This window comes from Schistocerca nitens, chromosome 3 (genome assembly GCF_023898315.1).
Source record: "Schistocerca nitens isolate TAMUIC-IGC-003100 chromosome 3, iqSchNite1.1, whole genome shotgun sequence".
Taxonomy (NCBI): domain Eukaryota; kingdom Metazoa; phylum Arthropoda; class Insecta; order Orthoptera; family Acrididae; genus Schistocerca; species Schistocerca nitens.
In genome coordinates this window covers 76,334,368-76,355,774 of record NC_064616.1, presented here as the reverse complement: position 1 = coordinate 76,355,774, position 21,407 = coordinate 76,334,368, and the positions used below count along the sequence as shown (strand labels likewise).

Genomic DNA, 21,407 nt, shown 5'->3' with positions numbered 1-21,407 from the left:
ACATGGAAAGGAAGAACTTTTATGCATGTCGCATTCATTCATTCAAATCATCTGACAAAAAACAAACTGAAACAACATTATGTAAGTGTGACACATGTAGATGCAAAACCAGCAATTGTCTCCAATATTGATATAGGAAGGATTGAGAATAATTAATGACAGTGTCAAGGTCATTACTCACAAGGATTTGGGTAAGTAAATGTCTGTTCTTTATATATGTAAAACAAAATCACAGACAAGCAGAGAGCAACTGCTGCTGATCCATGTAATCAAGATATATTTTTTTGCCAAACCATCTCCAGGGATGAAACTTGATGCTATCAATTTCCCATCCACAGTACCATATACAACAATCACTGCCACATTATCCAGATATTTTGTTTCTTATTTTTATGCGCACATGAAGATGTTAGACCACAACTTTTGTATTGATTCCAAAAGAATTTGCACCTACAGTTTTCTGTTAGTGTAGACACAGTGTCAAAGGTGTGCAATCAATAAGGATAAGTCTGAAACTGAATAAAAATTTAGTTCGTATGTTCTGTTTTTGTTTTGATATGATTCACCGCATTTTCAGACACACATTGTACTTACAATCTATTACTGTTGTTGCAATAGACAGAATCCAAATGTACAGTTTTCGTCTGGATGGTAATTTATTGGACTAACCAATACATCATACTGCTTTCCCTGTTTCTTTTTATCTAAAGTACAAAAAATGTTGAGCAGGAAAACACACAAAAATCACAAAAACAATAGAGAAATTATCAATAATAATAAAACTGTTATAATGAAACTTTTAATAAATAAAATTCTATGGCACAACACATGAATAAAATTTAAACAAAAGAGTATAAAATGTTGCTCACTCGCTCGCACACTTTTGACCTTTTTCTTTATACAAAAATATTTCTGAAATGTACCACGTTCCTTCCAAATACAACAGTACATTATTAGTGTCTGCGGATTTTACATAATCTCATCACTGGTTCTACAGGCACTACACTAGTCCTCAAAATTAATGGTGTGGCTACATGTACAAAATCACTTATAAACTACCAATGTCATTGAATCTTTTTAGTTTCTCAGGGAAATTGTCCTTGTATAAAACAGGATCAGCTCTAAATTCAACTGTCTGAAGAGGCATTGTTCCATACACTGCAGCAAATCTATCAATGCACTGTGATCTTTCCATCATATGATTGAGATCAGCTGACAGCATTTCTGTATTCGTGCATTCTGGACATTTAAACTTCTTTCTTGGCGTAACCTGAAAGAACAAAGGTTCCCAATTATCATGTGCTTTGAAATTATGAACAAATGAGAGTTTTAAGAAGCATTAGATCATGAGCTTGACTATACCAGTCGCAGTATCAACACTTAACCAAAACAAAAAGCTACAATTACACTATGCAACATGTTTTTTTTTATGTTTGTATAATTTTCACTGTTCCTGAAATACATTTTTGTACTCATTTCAAATCTACTACTAGTTTTTTTCCATCACATTTTTCGCAAATCAAGTAAACTCACTTTTGTTTAAACCTAAGGTCCACAGACAGAAATTTGATTGCAAGTGCGGGGAATTTATTTTAGTAAGATGGAGTAGTTGACCACACTTCTCAAACCCATCTGGCTGTTAGGTGGGAATCTTTAGCATGTCAACAACGAGCTATAGTGTTGTGAGGTTATATTTATGCTGTTGTATGTAGTTTTACTGTTTCTTAAAAATGAGTTCCCTCAAATGTTTGAATAACCCAAAAGTATTATCTCATATTTGTAGTAGCTATGTAATTGCTAGGCAAAGATAGGACATTAACAGTTTTGTGATAAATGTCTATTACTTCTTGGTATAAGGCTTGGTGATCAAGACAAAAGTTGGGCACCACACAAGGTATGCAGACATATGTTGAGGGATACAGACTGTGCAGAAATCAATGCCTTTTGCAATTCCCATGGTTTGGAGGGAGCCGCAAAATCCTGTGAATTTTTTTTATTTTTTTATGGCTAACACTGAAGGTCATACCATAAAAAGTAAGAATCATATAAAATATCTGAACTTTTCGCCTTACAATCAGTTATGCATAGTGAATCTCTCCCTATTCAATTCTATCTTCCATTCTTCAAGATTTGCAATGCGGGTGCAGCTTAGACAATGAATGCAATGATAGTGATGGTAAAAAGCTGAAAGAAGATTCTGCACCAGAATTATTTAGTCAAAACAAACTGAATGATTTAACTCATGACTTGAATCTGACAAAAGATGCCACTGAACTGCTTGGACAATATGTGGGGATTTGAAAGTAGTTGACATGTTGCCCTGTCAACAATCCAGCTACACAAATATGCCATGTTTCATTTGTGAGTGGGACAACCAAGCCAAAGGCAAGCATTGGAAGGCAACTAGCTGATCTGAAAGATAAACCCTACAACCCAGTTCACAGAATATAATAAATGAACCAACTGTTCAACCAAGCAAGAAACTATTACCTCCTCTTCACATTAAGCTTGGACTAATGAAACAGTTCACAAAAGCATTTCCAAAAGCTGTTGACTTGGTAACAAGATTTCCAACTGTGTCTTATGAGAAACTTAAAGAAGGGATCTTTGTGGGGTCACAGATCAGAAATAATGAAAGACAATTTGTTTGAAAATACAACAGATCCAGTGGACAAAGGGCTAGGGTTTCATTTACAGAAGTAGAGGCCAACTTTCTGAGCAACAACAAACATCCAAATTATAATACCATGGTTAACATAATGTTGCAGAGTTTGATGAAATTAAGATGCATTTTCTATAGCCCCATATTGATTTTTTCCCTGCGAACTTTGGCGATGTTGGTCAAAAACAAGGAGAATGGTTCCACTAGGACATCAAGGTGATGGAGAAGTGATACCAGGGAAGATGGAATGCAAACATGATGGTTAACTATTGTTTTATGCTAAAGAGATATGACATTGGTGCAGGAAGACAATCAAGAAACAGAAATTTCCTCCATGTCAGAAAGAACTTTTTGCACTGAAATCAGTGAAGGGCAATTAAATTCTCATACATATGTTGTGTTTTCATAATAATTATTAGCATTTTAAGTGAACATGTGCCATTATGTACTCTAATGTAGTGTACAATGATTCTACATAAGGTACACAATACAATTTATTTATAATGTAATTCTAAAAAATCCCATTAGAAAAAATGGGATTCCAGCTAGAACTTCAGACATGATTTGTGCAAAAAAATTACACGATACAGAAAAATCAAAATTAGATTTGAAACCAGAATGAAACACACTTTAAATATCACCATGGTCATAAATTATCTCTCCAAGAGCTTTAAAATGCAGCATATTGATTTGAAAATTATTGGCTTTAAACATGTTACTTTCCTCTCACAGAAATACATTAGGATGAACTGTTAACCAGTGAGTTAATGTTCAGAAACATATATTTGGATGTAACAACTGCATTTCTTCTTAAAACATTGCAGGTGAACAACCTGTTACATGTCTTATTATTCTAGTGCAATCTCTTCAAGTTTCTAAAATCAAATAAGAAATATTTTGATGCTGAAAGTTTTTGCAGTACCTATAATGAAATACTCATTAGATTCAGTTCTACAACTACTAACAACTACTACTAAGTACTACAACTTCATGTGCAAAGCTGTACTGCTGCTTAACATGTCCATCATCAATGTCTTTCATTGTATAATCCTTAATAAAAACTGAAGCAGCACATTGTTTCTGAAATTTTAACATGTCAGTGTTGTGTTGTTAGTAATGGACATCAAGACAAGACAGTTATGACTAAGTTGACTAAGTTTTACTTCTTTAGTCATGCGCGCGTGCGCCCACACACACACACACACACACACACACACACACACACACACACACACACACACACACACACACACACAGAGAGAGAGAGAGAGAGAGAGCTCAGTTGAGTAAGGCAGTTCAGTCAATGTACTTTTTGGCTTTGGTGGCCATTCCTTCATTCTGAAGCATGGATTTGTTCCTAAAAGGAATTCTGTTTTGAAAATGACACGAATCATTTCTTATTAGTTATGGAAAATCTGTATTCTACTTTGCCACAGTTATATGTGAGTTGTTATGGACAGTATTTGTGGGAAAGACAAGGGTCTGTGTGATGAATATGTGAGATGTAGAAAATGCTAGCAAGAGTTTTTCCAGTGCTTTACATTATACAAAACTACAAAGCCTTAGGTCTCTGAAGTTTATTGCCTGAAACTTAGCAGAGTGTCACAGTCCTCACATCATGAGAGTGTGGCACGAAATGTTACAGTTCCGAAAGGGCACGTACTCCAACGTGATCCTGTGGGTCGATTAGGGCACACAAATGATCATCTTATAAGTTAGTAACAACCAGTGTTTGTCTGATTTCCTTTGGCATCTCCTGTTATTTAATAACGACTCCAAAGACTGAAGGAATACTCCAGAATTGGCGATTGTGGCATCCTCTAGTGATATGCTGCAATTTTCCAGAGCCGCCCTAACAAACTGAAGTCTTCCATTTACCTTTTGTATCACTGACCTAAAATGTTCATCCCATGTCATATTGCTTATTAGTATTTATCAACAGCAGCTTGAAATCCACTCCTAGATAATACCACCTCTAGACTTAAGCATGTTTTTACCGTGTTTAGCAATAAGTATTCACATGTTATTACTGCGTGTTTTCTAATGTTATGTATCTCCATTCATTAGGATGTCATTTCAGTCTCTATTTCTCTCTCAAAATACAACAAAGAACTTCCATCAGGTATCATCCATTTGCCTACATGCTGCTCCCATCTGAATTTCAGTCTTTCAAATGATTTCAATATAGCGGAAGCCACCGAGACAAGAGGATGCGCTGCAGTGCCACCAGCAGCAGCAGTTGTCTGATAAACAGTAAATTAATTTAGTCTTTGTTTTTATCACTTTCTTCTGCAAAAAAGTGAACTATATGTGCATATTTTACTTTGTAAACTAGTGGTTAGAAAACTAATCACAGTTTTTGTTTCTTCGTAAGTCTTGTGAATATCCTTGTGTAGGGCACCTTCCTGGTGTACATTTTCCCACTGCCAGACCACTATGTCACCCGTCCTGTGACTCAGTTGAGTAAGTGACCATTGACTACAGGCTCCATACTCAGTGTAGCAGCTGCTGCTGAGCTAAGAGGATGCGCAGCAGTGCCACCACCAGCAGCAGTAGCAGCAGCAACAGTTGTCTGATAAACATTAATTTAATTTAGTCTTTGTTTTTTTCACTTTCTTCTGGAAAGAAGTGAACCATATGTGTGTATTTTACTGCTTAGACTAGTGGTTAGAAAATTAATCAAAGCTTTTGTTTTTGTGTAAGTCTTGTGAATATCCTTGTGTAGGGTGGCTCCCTAGTGTAAATTTTCCCATTGCCAGAAACTCCTTCATGCAACTAGGTTTTAATTTTGTGCTAATAGACAGCATACAGTACAGATCAGTGCATTCTGGTTTGAATATTTATCTAGTGCAGTAACTTCTTGATAAACAGGGTTTCTAATAACAGGTATCTGTAAATACATCAACTACAGTAGAGCAATTTATTTCAGTTTAATAGCTTGGAGTCTCAGAGTACAGTGACAAATCTGCACAGCAATTTTTACTATTACTTTACTCTCCTTTGGTATATTTTGTATACATTTCAAACTCAGTAGTGCCATTTGAGACATTATATCTATTTTATACACAGTACAATATGGCTAGGGACTGTGCTTGTTGTGAGCAGACACAAGGAGAGTTGACTGATGTCCGTAAACAGCTGGAAGCTGTGTTGGCTATCATTGACAAGCTTCTAGCAAATGCTCAAAGTTGCAGTGACATCGGGCCGCCAGTGACAAAACCTGCAACACCTTTGGTGCCACTGGAATCCCCTGGTGACCCGGATGTTGCAGCGGCTTCTGATACCCGACATCTGACTGGTCCGTTTTCGCTCCAGAGTGGGTGGCAGACAGTGGTGGGTTCGCGTGTCGCTAGATGGAAGGTGAAAGAGGGAGCAGGCCGTTCAGCTGGCTCCCTATGTCTTAGCAACAGATACAAGGTGCTACCCAGTGCTGATGATAACTCCAAGCCAGCATGGGATGCCTCTCCTGTTAGGTCAGCGGTCGATTATTTTCCTGCCCAGTCTGGACACGTATATAGGGTGGGTATGCTTGTCATTGGGTGCTCCAATGTTAGGTGGGTGATGGAGCCCCTCAAGGAGATAGCAGGCAAGGCGGTCTCATTTGTCATGTGGAGGAGGCCCTGCCAGCAGCAATCGAGCACAATGGGTGCACTCGGCTGCATGTAGTGGCACATGTCTGCGTGAATGACATCTGCTGCTTGTGTTCTGAGGCCATCCTCGGCTCCTTTCGGCAGCTGGTTCATTTGGTGAATGCAACTAGCAACAGATGCGAGGTGTATGCTAAGCATCATACTGCAGTCCTCTGGTTTGGAGCAGAGTGGAAGGTCTAAACCAGAGGCTCAGATAACTTAGCGGTGGTATCGGATGCGAATTTCTCGACCTCTGCTATTGGGTGCCAAATTTCAGGGTTCCCCGTAGTAAGTCAGGTGTGCACTACTCACATGAAGCACCTACTATGGTAGTGGAGTGTGCGTGGGGCTTTTTTAGGTTAGAGAATCCCTTCCTTGGGATCAAAGACAATTTGCCTGTTAAATCAGCCACAGTGATCTCAGAGTGTCTTGGTTACTCGCAAATCAGAGATAGAAAAGATTAATATGAATTTAGTTAACTGCAGGAGCATCCAAGGAAAGGTCCCAGAATTAGTATCACTTACTGAAGGTTATAATGCACAGATAGTATTGGGAAAAGAAAGCTGGTTGAAACCAGACGTCAATGACAACCAAATCCTATGTTATGAATGGAATGTTTGTCGTAAGGATAGGTTAGTCACAAAAGGTGGCAGCGTGTTTATTGCAGTAAAAACTCAATAAAATCTAGCAAGGTTATCACGGATTCTGAATGTGAATTAATTTGGGTGAAATTGAGCATCAAAGAACGGTCAAAATTGGTGATCGGATGCTTTTATACACCACCTGGGTCAGGACCTGTAGCTGTAGAGCACTTCAGAGAGAACTTGCAGAATAGCATTAGTAATTTTCCTGATCATGCTGTTGTAATAGGAGGTGACTTCAACTTGCTAGGTATAGATTATGAGTGTTATGCCACCAAAATTGATACCAGAGACAGGGATTCATGTGGCATTGTTCTAGATGTCTTGTCCAAAAATGACTTTGAGCAGATAGTTACAGAACCAACTCATGAGGGTAACGCCTGAGACCTCCTGGCAACAAACAGACCTGAACTTATCAAATCAGTTACTGCAGAGTAAACTATCAGTGATCATAAGACTGTCACAGCATCTATAACAATGGGTGATAAAAGGAAAGTTAAGAAAGGTAGGAAGATATATTTGCTCAGCAAGGGTGACAGGATATAAATTTCAGAATATCTCAGCAGTCAGCATCAAATATTCAGTGATGAGGATGAAGATGTGGAGAACAAATGGAAAAAATTCAAAGTCATCATTCAATATGCCCTCGATAAGTAGTCCCGAGTAAGGTTTTAAGGGATGGGAAAGATCCACCATGGTTTAATAGCCATGTTAGAAAAGCGCCACATAAACAAAGAGCACTTCATCTCAGATTCAAGAGAAGTAAAAACCTAGCTGACAAACAAAAGCTGAACGAAGTGAAAATGAACGTAAGGAGAGGAATGAGAGAAGTTCGATGATTTTGAAAGCAAGATGTTGTCAACCGAATTGAGTAAAAGCCCTAAGAGATTTTGGTTGTATGTAAAACCAGTAAGTGGGTGAAAATCATCTATTCAATCTCTCAGCGACCACACCAACAACGAAATGGAAGCTAACGGAGAGAAGGCTGAAATACTGAATTCGGTCTTACGAAGTTGTTTCACTGCGGAAGATCATAACACAGTCCCTCCTTTCAATCTTCATACGAACATTGAAATGGCAGATATTGAGATAACCGATCGTGGAGCTGAAAAGCAGCTACAATCGCTTAGTAGAGGAAAAGCATCAGACCATATGAGATACCTATAAGATTCTATAAAGATTATGAGGAAAACTTGCTCCCCTTCTAGCAGTAATTTATTGTAGATCGCTTGAGCAATGACAGGTACCTAATGATTGGAAAAAAGCACAGTTCATTCCCATTTTTAAGTAAGGCTGTAAGACAGATCCAAACAATTACAGACCCATATCGTTGATGTCAATCTGTTGTGGAATTATGGAACATCTTTTATGCTCAAGAATTATGATGTGCTTGGAAAATTGCTATTCACAGATGACGCAGTATGCAGAATGACCTGCAGAGAATTGATGAATGGTGCAGGCTCTGGCAGTTGACCCTGAATGTAAATAAATGTAACATCTTGCACATACATAGGGAAAGAAATCCACTACTGTACAACTACACTATTGATTACAAACAGCTGGAGACAGCATCCGCCGCAAAGTATCAAGGCATAACTACCCACAGTGACCTCAAGTGGAATGACCACGTAAAACAGATAGTGGGAAAAGCAGATAGCAGACTCAGATTCATTGGAAGAATCTTAAGGAAATGTAACTCGTCCACAAAATAAGTGGCTTATAAGGTGCTTGTTCGCTCAATTCTTGAATATTTTTCATCTGTCTGGGATCCCTATCAGGTAGGGCTGATACAGGAGATAGAGAAGATCCAACAAAGAGTGGAGCGTTTCATCACAGGATCGTTTAGCTGGTGAGAGTGTTACAGAGATGGTAAACGAACTCCATTGGCAGACATTACAAGAGACGTGTTGTGCATCACAGAGAGATTTACTATTGAAATTTTGGGACAGCACTTTTCAGGATAAGTCGGACAACATATTACTTCCCCTCACACACATCTCGCGTATTGACCACAAGTAGAAAATTTGAGAAATTAGAGCCAATACAGAGGCTTACCGACACTCTTTCTTCCCTCACACTATTGGCAAATGGAACAGGGTTGGAGGGATCAGATAGTGGTAACAAAAGTACCCTCCCCACCACACACCATTAGGTGGCTTGCGAAGAATGATGTAGATGCAGAGGTAGATGATAGAGCACAGCAATCAGTCATCCTTTTCTTGCAGGCTTTACTTGGCAAATCAAGATTTCAGCTAGTGCCTAGCAGTTATCAATGCATGTTATAGTGTGTCAAGTCCCCTGTTGTTTGGGCTTCTGTCACAGTATGTTCAAGCTAGGCACTAGGTGATATCTAGATTTGCCAAATAAAACCTGCAAGAAATGGGCAACTGATTGCTGTGCTCTATCATCTGAAAGTCATATCACAGTCGTTGAGTGCACCCAAGTTCCTAATGGAAGGTAACCTGATGAATTTCAGTCATTATTCAATCTTCCACTTCAGCCTGTTTAATGATCCATTTGTTTGTTTTCATATCTTTTCTAATTACTTCCAGCATGCAATAAATCATACTCAGTAATCTTCAATTTTTAATAGTTTTTAATATTAGAAGTCCCAACTTCATTGTGATAGATCAAAATTGGGAATGCACACAACTGCCAACTTTACATTTCAGACACACTGGAAGTTTAGTTTTAAAAGCACTCCTGGTCACTTTTACCCTACTGTTTACTTTTTTTTTTGTGAACATCCAGTTCCCTTCAACTCCCCTACATACAAAAATCCATCTACTTTCTCTACAATCTCACTGGTATTGCATATAATTTTCTTTTCAATGAGTTGATTAATGATTAATTTAGTCTTACTATGACATTTTCAGGCCTACTTTCAAACATACCCTATTAAGAATGAGATTTTCACTCTGAAGCGGAGTGTGCGGCGAAATGAAACTTTCCTGGCAGATTAAAACTCTCCTTCGCAGGAGAGCTTCTGTAAAGTTTGGGAGGTAGGAGACAAGGTACTTGCGGAAGTAAAGCCGTGAGGACAGGGCGTGAGTCGTGTTCGGATAGCTCAGTCGGTAGAGCACCTGTCCGCGAAAGGCAAAGGTCCCGAGTTAGAGTCTCGGTCCGGCACACAGTTTTAATCTGCCAGGAAAGTTTCATACCTTATTAAGTTTGTCCTTTACCTGTTGAAGATTATCTGTATTAGAGGCAAACAGTATAATGTCAAAGCAAAATGAAAGAGGTTCAGGTACGTTCCATTAACACTCATTTTTCCTCCAATTTCCCAGTCTACGAATTTGAAGACTTCCTCTAGGGGTGCAGAGAATCACCTTGATGATATGAATCACCTTTGCTTCACTATTCTTTCAGTTCTGAATTTTTAAGTCACCACATGAAGTCTAATGGAAGATGTAGCATTGGTGTAAATATCATTCGGTTTAATATCATAGGTCAAATGAATATCTCATACCTCAAGGTCTGTTACTACCAAGTTTTCTCAAAATCGAGTCAAAACGTTCTCAAAATCTATTAATCCAATTCAAAGAGGTAATTCATATTCATTGCTCAGTTCTTTAATTTTATTTACAATTTGTAGCATGTTCAAAGGATCATAATCCAATTTTTTAATGCATCTCTTGATGATTTTAGTGAATAATTTTAACATTGTGAGGTCTGTAGTTCTGCGTGTGTTGTTTGTCTCCTTCATAGTTTCAGTTTCAGGCAATTTCCTTTAGCTGTGCACATCCTACAAATATTTTTTACGTTCCATTTCTATTTGACTCAGTTTTAACAATTACTACTGAAACACCATCATGGCTGGGTTCTGTCCCTGTCTTAATTTCTCAAATGGGCTTCCACACCTTATCTGGTATTAATTGTGAAAAGTCACAATTTTTGCTAGCCCCTTGCCATACACCCACCTCCACACAGCCCCAGGACCCTAACTTCACTCATTCCCACACCCTCTTCCCTACAGTTTCCCATTCCTCTGTTCCGTCACCCCTTCCCAATCCACTTCTGCGCGTCACTGCTGCACGAACTCACCGGTGCCAGTACCCGTGCCCATACCGCGTGCCACATTCCTATCCCATATAGCTGCCACCTCTTCCTCTCCACATTTATATTCGTACACTTGCTGCCTCCTTTGGTGCCATCAGCCATCCTTCCCCAACCGTACCTGCAACACCACACTTCTTTCTGCCCTTGCCTGCTCCCCTCTCTCTCCTGTGAGATTTCTAGAGCTGTCGTGCATCCCACATATCTGTTGCCATCGGTTTCAATCTTCCCATGCTTCCTAGTCTTCTTCTCTTTCTCTTTTTCTCATGACCTCCCTTACCTCTTGTAAGAAGGCAACCTTCAGTCTTCCTCTTCTCCTTCTTCTCTAGGGGGAGATCATTTTTGGGCACCGGTCAATCACACTGTACGAGCGTAACAGGTGATCTGCCATTCTCATATTTTATCTGTGAGCTGTCTGAAGTCTGCGCCTTTTCCCAACTCTCGTATTCATTACGTGGTCTCGCGGATATATTCTACGTGATCTTTCTACAATTCTTAATTTCTTTTTTATTGACTCTGCGATACTTTTATACATCATCCTCTTCACTTTCCAACTTATCTGAGACCGTAACAGAGGGTTTAGCTCCTGGATTGCTGTTTTTTCATGGGCTACTCATAAAATTTAAATTTTTCATGTGTCTTGAAGTACTGACCATCTACTATTATGTTTTGTACACTTTCTTCACTGCACAGTTATTCAGTATTTTCAAAATTTATTTTCAGTCCCCACTTATCATATTATTCTAATAATTTTCTTAGCATAAATCAGCCTCCTCACTAGCCACCACTACCTGATGATCCATGAAGAACAAAAGTGTACATACATAGATCCTTTGTTACCTGAATGCCAAAAACTGCACATTTCCTACTCTAGAAGTCTGAGGCCTTCTGGATGTATATTTTAAACAATGTTGGAGGCAAGCAGCATCCCTCCATTACTTCTTTTGTAATTTTGAAATGCTGTGACAAAATTTTACTCCCCAATTTGCTCAAATACTCTGCAAACTTATATAGCTTGTATACAGGGTGTTACAAACAGGTACGGCCAAACTTTCAGGAAAAATTCCTCACACACAAAGAAAGAAAATATGTTATGTAGACATGTGTCCGGAAATGCTTACTTTCCATGTTAGAGCTCATTTTATTACTTCTCTTCAAATCACATCAGTCATGGAATGGAAACACACAGCAACAGAACGTACCAGCATGACTTCAAACACTTTGTTACAGGAAATGTTCAAAATGTCCTCCGTTAGCGAGGATACATGCATCCACCCACCGTCACATGGAATCCCTGATGCGCTGATGCAGCCCTGGAGAATGGCTTATCGTATCACAGCCGTCCACAATACAAGCACGAAGAGTCTCTAGATTTGGTATCGGGGTTGCGTAGACAAGAGCTTTCAAATGCCCCCATAAATGAAAGTCAACAGGGTTGAGGTCAGGAGAGTGTGGAGGCCATGGAATTGGTCCGCCTCTACCACTCCATCGGTCACCGAATCTGTTGTTGAGAAGCGTACGAACACTTCAACTGAAATGTGCAGGAGCTCCATCGTGCATGAACCAAATGTTGTGTCGTACTTGTAAAAGCACATGTTCTAGCAGCACAGGTAGAGTATCCCGTATGAAATCATGATAACATGCTCCATTGAGTGTAGGTGGAAGAACATGGGGCCCAATCAAGACATCACCAACAATGCCTGCCCAAACGTTCACGGAAAATCTGTGTTGATGATGTGATTGCACAATTGTGTGCAGATTCTCGTTAGCCCACACATGTTGATTGTGAAAATTTACAATTTGATCACGTTGGAATGAAGCCTCATCCGTAAAGAGAACATTTGCAATGAAATGAGGATTCACACATTGTTGGATGAACCATTCGCAGAAGTGTACCTGTGGAGGCCAATCAGCTGCTGATAGTGCCTGCACTCTGTACATGATACAGAAACAAATGGTTCTGCCGTAGCAGTCTCCATACAGTGACGTGGTCAACGTTACCTTGTACAGCAGCAACTTCTCTGACGCTGACATTAGGGTTATCGTCAACTGCACAAAGAATTGCCTCGTCCATTGCAGGTGTCCTCGTCATTCTAGGTCTTCCCCAGTCGCGAGTCATAGGATGGAATGTTCCGTGCTCCCTACGACGCCGATCAATTGCTTCGAACGTCTTCCTGTCGGGACACCTTCGTTCTGGAAATCTGTCTAGATACAAACGTATCGTGCCACGGCTATTGCCCCCATGCTAATCCATACATCAAATGGGCATCTGCCAACTCCGCATTTGTAAACATTGCACTGACTGCAAAACCACGTTCATGATGAACACTAACCTGTTGATGCTTGTGCTTGATGCTAGTACTGTAGAACGATGAGTCGCATGTCAACACAAGCACCAAAGTCAACATTACCTTCCTGCAATTGGGCCAACTGGCGGTGAATCGAGAAAGTACAGTACATACTGACAAAACTAAAATGAGCTCTAACATGGAAATTAAGCATTTCCGGACACATGTCCACACAACATCTTTTCTTTATTTGTGTGTGAGGAATGTTTCCTGAAAGTTTGGCCGTACCTTTTTGTAACACCCTGTATACTTCTAACATTTGTCTTTTAGGCCCACTCCCCCTTAAGACCTAAAACAGTTTTTTCAGTGGCACTGTCACATGCCTTAAGATCTATGAACACTCAATGGCTACTCAGTTTCCTTTCCAGTCTGTTTGGCATTAGTTGTCTCAAAATAAAAATGTTGTCATTACAATATCTTCCCTACTAGAATTCATTTCCTCCTCAATGTCCCTCAACATCCTCTCTATCCCACCCTTTAGAACTTGACCATACAAACTACCAACAGAGTAGGTGATAATTTCCAAACACCTTCTTACTACCTTTCTTTTAAATTGGACTTAGATATTGCAAATTTCTTTCTTTGGGCCCTTTTTCTCCCTCTAACATGCATGCATTAAACAATTTACTCAAACATTCTCAAAAACCTTCAGCCCATGCTACAGTAATTCTATTGGTATGCTACCTGATCCAGGAGATTTTCCATTACTTTAACAAATCTTCCTACTTCTGCTGCAGTTATTGGGTCTACATTTCACACAGACAATTCATTCTTGAAATCCATATGTATGGCCTTACATCTGGTTCTCTGTTCCATAAGCAGTATCTTGAAATGATTCTCTAATGCCAATAATGGAAAAATCACTGTACAGAGAGTCCCATAATGTTCCATCTCAGAATCAATGTAGATTTTATTTTATTTAAATTATTTACCTCAAAATATAACATGCCATGCAGTTTTATTTGCAGACAACACATCCACACTTAGTGAAATTGAGACCATAGAACACATTCCTTAAAGAGTCACTGACACTCTAAATAGTTTAGAGCATTGGTTTGATGTAAATTTATTTAAATTAAATATAAAAAAACTTTTATACAGTTTAAAACTAAACAAAATCAAGTGACTTCCCAACTACCCATAAAAATTAGGAACTTCGGGGAGCAGAAACTGTCAAACTCCTGGGGATATTTCTAGAAAAAAATTCCTGGTCTTCTCATATAAGCTACTTGGCCAAACAAGCTAAACAGTCTTGCATTCACAATGAGAATATTATCTTATGCAAGTGACATGGACACTAGGAAAGTTTTTTGCCATAGCTATTATGAATCTATTGTAAGATACAGAATAATCTTTTCGGGGAATGCAAGTAGTGTAAACAGAATATTATTATTATTTTAAAAACGTTGTTGTTATTCTTTTTGTTGCTGGGGTCTTCAGTCCGAAGACTGGTTTCATGCAACTACTTGTAACCTACATCTGTCTGAATCTGCTTACTGCATTCACTCCTGGTTTCCCTCTACTATTTTTACCTCCCACACTTCCTTCCAGTATTAAACTGGTGATCCCTCAAGGTCTCAGAATGTGCCATACCAACCAATTCCTTCTTCTAATCAGATTGCGCCACATATTTCTTTGCTTCCAAACTGTATTCAATACCTCCCCCTTAGTTACATGCTCTACCCATTTAATCTTCAGCATTCTTCTATAGCACCACATTTCAAGAGCTTCTGTTCTCTTCTTGTCTAAATCGTTTATCGTCCACGTTTCACATCCAAACATGGCTACACTCTATACTAATACTTTCAGAAAAGACTTTCTGACACTTAAATATATACTCTATGTCAACAAATTTCTCTTCTTCACAAACACTTTTCTTGTCATTGTCAGTACATTTTATATTCTCTCTACTTCAGCCATCATCAGTAATTTCTCTCTACTTCAGCCATCATCAGTAATTTTACTTCCACTACTCTCAATGTCCCATTTCCTTATCTAATTCCTTCAGCACCACCTGATTTAATTCACTACATTCCATTGTGCTTATTTTGCTTTTGTTGATGTTCATTTCAAAAAATGGTTCAAATGGCTCTGAGCACTATGGGACTTAACATCTGAGGTCATCAGTCCCCTAGAATGTAGAACTACTTAAACCTAACTAACCTAAGGACATCACACACTTCCATGCCTGCGGCAGGATTTGAACCTGCAACCGCAGCAGTCGTGTGGTTCCAGAACCGCTCGGCCACACCGGCTGGCTGTTCATTTCATATCCTCCTTTCAAGACACTGTCCATTCCATTCAACTATTCTTCCAAGTCCTTTGCTGTCTCTGACAAAATTAAAATGTCATTGGCAAACCTCAAAGTTTTGATTTCTTCTCACTGGACTTTAATTACTACTACAAATTTTTCTTTGGTTTCCTTTACTGCTTGCTCAATGTACAGATTGAATAACATTGCAACAGGCTACAGCCCAGTCTCACTCCCTTCCCAACCACTGCTTCCCTTTCATGCCTCCTTGATTCTTATAACTGCCACCTGGTTTCTGTACAAGTTGTAAATAGCCTTTTGGTCCTAGTATTTTACCTCTCCTACCCCAGAATTTCAAAGAACGTATCCCAGTCAACAATTTCAAAAGCTTTCGCCAAGTCTTCAAACACCATAAATGTAGGTTTGCCTTTTCTTAACCTATCTTTAATGAGAAGTCGTAGGGTCAGTATTGCCTCGCATGTTCCTACTTTTCTTGGGAATTAAAACTGCTCTTCCTAAGGTTGGCTTGTACCAGTTTTTCCATCCTCCTATAAAGAATTCATGTTAGTATTTTGCAACCATGACCTATTGAACTGATAGTTCAGTAATATTCACATCTGTCAACACCTGCTTTCTTTGGAATTGGAATTATAATATTATTCTTGAAATCTGAGGAAATTTTGCTTGTCTCATACATTTTGCTCACCAGATGGAAGAGTTTTGTCATGACTTGTTCTCCCAAGGCTATCAGTAGTTCTAACGGAATGTCATCTACTTCCAGGGCCTTGTTTCGGCTTAGGTCTTTCAGTGCTCTGTCAAATTCTTAACACAGAATCACATCTCCCATTTCATCTTCATCTACATCCTCTTCCATTTCTATAATATTGCCCTCAAGTACATCTTCCTTGTACAGACCCCCTATACACTACTTCCACTTTTCAGCTTTCCCTTTTTTCCCTTAGGACTGGTTTTCCATCTGACTTCTTGACATTCATACAGGTCGTTCTCTTTTCTCCTAAGTTCTCTTTACTTTTTCTGTAGTCAGTATCTATCTTTCCTTTAGTGATATATGCTTCTAAATCCTTATATTTGTCCTCTAACCATTCCTGCTTAGCCAATTTTCACTTCCTGTCAATCTCATTTTTTAGACATTTGTATTCCCTTTCACCTACTTCATTTACTGCATTTTTATACTTTCTCCTTTCATCAGTTAAATTCAGATCTCTTGTTTACCAGAGGATTTCCACTAGCTCTCATCTTTTTACCTATTTGTTCCTCTGCCTTCACTATATCACCTCTCAAAGCTACCCATTTTCCTTCTACAGTAGTCATTTCCCATGTTCTTGTCAATCGTTGCCCAATATTCCCCCTGAAACTATCAACAACTTCTGGTTACTTCAGTTTATCCAGGTCCTATCTCCTTAATTTCCTACATTTTTGCAATTTCTTCAATTTTAATCTATAGTTCGCAAATAATAAATTGCGCTCAGAGTCCACATCCGCCCCTGGAAATTTCTTACAGGTTCATATTTGGATCCGAAATCTCTTTCTTACCGTTATATAATCAGTCTGAAACCTTCTGGTGTCTCCAGGTCTTCCACATATACAACCTTCTTACAACATTCTTGAATCAAATGTTAGCTACGATTGCATCATGCTCTGTGCAAAGTTCTACCCACAAACCATATTCAGCTACTATTTTTCCTTCTCTTCCTTTTCCTACTACCGAATTCTAATCGCCCATGACTGTCACATTTTCATCTCCCTTAACTATCTGAATAATTTCATTTATCCCACCATACATTTCTTCAATCTCTTCATCATCTACAGAGCTATCTGGCACAGAAACTTGTATTACTGTGGAGGGTGTGGGCTTTGTGTCGAACTTGGCTACGATAATGTGTTCACTATGCTGTTCACAGTAGCTTATCAGCATTCCTATTTTCTTATTCATTATTAAACATATTCATGCATTACCCCTATTTTGTCCGCCTGCAGTAGCTGAATTGTCAGCGTGACAGATTGTCAATCCTCTGGGCCCAGGTTCGATTCCCGGCTGGGAGGGGAATTTTCTCTGCCCAGGGACTTGGTGTTGTGCTATCATCATCATCATCATCATCATCATCATCCTATCATCCTCATCGACTGCAGGTCGCCAAAATGGCGTCAAACCGAAAGACCGGCACCCAGCAAACAGCCTGCCCGATGGGGGGCCCTACCCATACGATTAAAAAAAAAAACTATTTTATTTTGTATTTATAACCCTGTATTCACCTGACCAGAAGTCCTGCTCCTCCTGCCACTGAACTTTACTAATTACCACTGTAACTTTAACCTATCTATTGCCCTTTTTAAATTTTCTAAGCTACCTGCCCGATTAGGGGATCTGACACTCCACACACTGATCCATAGAATGACAGTTTTGTTTCTCCTGATTATTATTAGAAATATGTGTAATATTAAACCTAGACAGTTATGCCAACTGTTATTCATGGAACTAAAAATTTTCACTATTATGAACTGTTTGTCTTTATCTGTACCATTCCAAAATTATTTATTGAAAACCATTTTCAACACATGTATGACACATGAAACAGAGATAATTTCATATTGCTGTCTCCTAGACTAAAACTATACTCCCAGACTCCTCAGTAATGAAAATTTATAATAAATTAAAAATGAAAAACTTACACAGTATGGAACTAGATTTATGAAGATAAAATTACGCACCAGCCTAGTGCAAAAATGTTGTTATTCACTAATGAAATTTTTAGATGATTAAGATTTCCTTGCACGGTAATAAATTTCGAATTATTTTTTAAAATTAAGATTGATTTTTTTGACACATTGTATGTATCTCTGTCACATTATTTACTCTGATGAGTCTCCTGTAGTTTAAATCAATGATTCACATATGTACAACACAAGACACCTGTGTACACCCCATACATCTGTCTATCTTCACATGTCTTTCTTCTCACACCTAATTTATCCTATCAATAATTTCTTTTCATCTTCATTGTCTTATATCCACATTCTTTATTCTAGCCTCCAGGTCTGTCATCCTCAGCCAATTGTTATACATTTTCTTCTCCATTTTCGTCTTTTCACATATGTTCTCCATACACCACTCTGGGCTTTGTTTTGTTAGTCTGCTTTGTTGACCCAGCACTTCATACGCTACCTTGTGAATGCATCTTTTGATTTGTTGGTATTTCTCTACAGAATTTCTGCATTCATAAAAACTTAGCAGCTTACTAGCTAGTCTCAGTTTATTAAGAAATTTTAGTCTCAACTCTGAGACTATTTATATTATATTATATTTGACAGCATCCAGGATTGTAATATGAGCACTACCTTCCTGAGGAACCCTTTTCCTTCATGGTGGCATGACTATATTTGCTCTAAGCAGGAAGTGGTCGGAGCCATATTATAGGCCTCTGTGTACCCTTACATCATTCACACTAAGTGTAGAATATTTGTTTTGTGTTATACAAACAACAACTGTTCTCAAATCTCTTGAATGACTGTCATGTGTATTTATGTATCCACTTATCTGAAAGAAACCAAATAAAATTTTCAAATTCAATGCAGCGCATGTGTTTACCAATATTTCACCATTTTCATTTATGACATTTTCTCCACATGTTCCTACTACCTCATCATCTACCTCTGTACCTATTCTTGCATTAAAATCTCCCATACTGATTATTCCCTTTTGATGCATTATCTTTTCCAGGACAATTGTCAATTCATCAGCAAATCCATCTTTGGTTTTGCTATCAGTGTCATTTGTTGAAGCATACACTCCCACTAACGTGCACCGCATCCACACTTGGGGAAGTCCACAGTCATAATTCTTTTTCTCTAACAAATGGCTTTGCATTACCATATCTATCATACTCTGATAGCTGGAAATGACTAGAAGTGTCCTGTACTTAGCATCTGCCTTGACATTGCTTTACTAGTATCAGCTACATTGGTGAATCTTGGAGATATGCCATGTCTGTAGAACAAAAGCAGAAACATGACATGAGTCACTACATGTGCTGCCAAAGCCAGACCCCACGCAGGACACTGTTGAGGAGTACAAACAGAAACACACCTCGACAAAATATTATCCTCCTCCTTCATGAAAGTTCTGTGATACCTTGTTTCAAGGCATAAGACTAATCCTAAACACAAGTATCAGTTTTTACAAGATTCCATTATTGGTACTCAGCAAGCATCCTACAATGAAGCATCAATGAGTTTAGTGTTGGCATGTTTGTTGCTGTTAGTAGTAGTTTATCTTGCAGAAAAACTGAAGTAGATAGTTCCTGTGACTTAGTATGGTTAGAGGTTATTCTTGACAACCAGAATAAAATAATAACTGGATCCTTTTACTGACCTCTCACCTCAGATGATACAATTGCTGAAAGGTTCAAAGAAACCTTGAGAGCAATTTCAAACACGCGCCTGACTCATACAATTGTAGTTGGCGGTGACTTCAATTTTACCCTCAATATGGTGGCAAAAATACATGTTTAAACCAGGAGGTATGCATAAAAGATCATCAGTAATTGTGCTAAACACATTCTCTGAAAATTATTTTGAGGAATTAGTTCATGAGCCCATTTGAATAGTAAACGGTTGTGACAACACACTAGCCCTCTTAACAACAAATAATCCTGAGCTAGTAATGAGTGTCAAACCAGATACACAGATTAGTGAACACAGGGTTGTCATAGCAAGACTGAGTACCATGACTCCCAAATCCGCAAAAAATATATCTATTCAAAAACACAGATAAAACTTCAGTTGATGCATTCCCGAGAGACAATCTTCCAAATCAACAATGTAAGTGTAGACCAGATGAGGCTTGAATTCAAAAAAAATAGTATGGACAGCAACTGGAAGATTTGTACCAAATAAATTAACAAACAATTGATCTGATCCCCCGTGGTAAACAAAACAAGTCAGAACAGTGCTGCAGAAAAAATGAAAACAGCGTGCCAAATTTAAATGAATGCAAAATTCCCAGGATTGGCTATCTTTAACAGAAGCTCAAAATTTAGTGTGGATTTCAATGAGACATGCTCATAGTAGTTTCTACAGAAAAACTTTGTCTCAAAACTTGGCAAAAAATCCAAAGAGATTCAGGTCATATGTAAAGTATGCTAGCAGCAAGACACAAGCAATGGAATGCTATGACGATGCCGCTAAAGCAAAGTTACTAAACACAGCCATCCGAAATTACTTCACCAAAGATGATGAAGTACATATTTCACAATTCAAATCAAGAACAGCTGCCAACGTGAGTAACTTAGAAGTAGATATCCTCGGAGTAGTTAAGCAACTTAAACCACTTAATAAAAGCAAATCTCCTGGTCCAGACTGTATACAAATTACGTTCCTTTCGGAGTATGCTGATGCAGTAGCTCTGTAATTAACAATCATATACAACAGCTCGATCGATGAAAGATCTGTACCCAAAGACTGGAGAGTTGCACAGGTCACACCAACATTCATGAAAGGCAATAGGAGCAATCCACTAAATTACAAGCCCATATTATTAACATCGATATGCAGCAGGATTGTGGAACATATATTGTCTTCAAACATTATGAATTATCTCAATGAGAACGGTCTATTGACACACAGTCAACACGTATTTAGAAAACATCATTCTTGAGAAAAACAACAAACTCTTTACTTACAAAAAGTGTTGAAGGCTATTGACAAGTAATTTCAAACTGATTCTGTATTTCTAGATTTCCAGAAGTCTTTTGACACTGCAGCTCATAAGTAGCTTGTAATCAACTGAGTTATGTGTCTGGA

General features: G+C 38.5%; 1 protein-coding gene across 1 annotated transcript in view; it reads right to left on the bottom strand.

The window, feature by feature from the left end:
* Nucleotides 1–785: 785 nt before the first annotated feature.
* LOC126248036 (exostosin-2) overlaps nt 786–21,407 on the bottom strand; it is a 107,641-nt gene continuing 87,019 nt past the window's right edge. Inside the window, exon 10 of the mRNA XM_049948657.1 lies at nt 786–1,270. Within this exon, the coding sequence (XP_049804614.1) occupies nt 1,049–1,270 (222 nt within the window). The 3' untranslated portion in view covers nt 786–1,048. The remainder of the gene's footprint in view (nt 1,271–21,407) is intronic.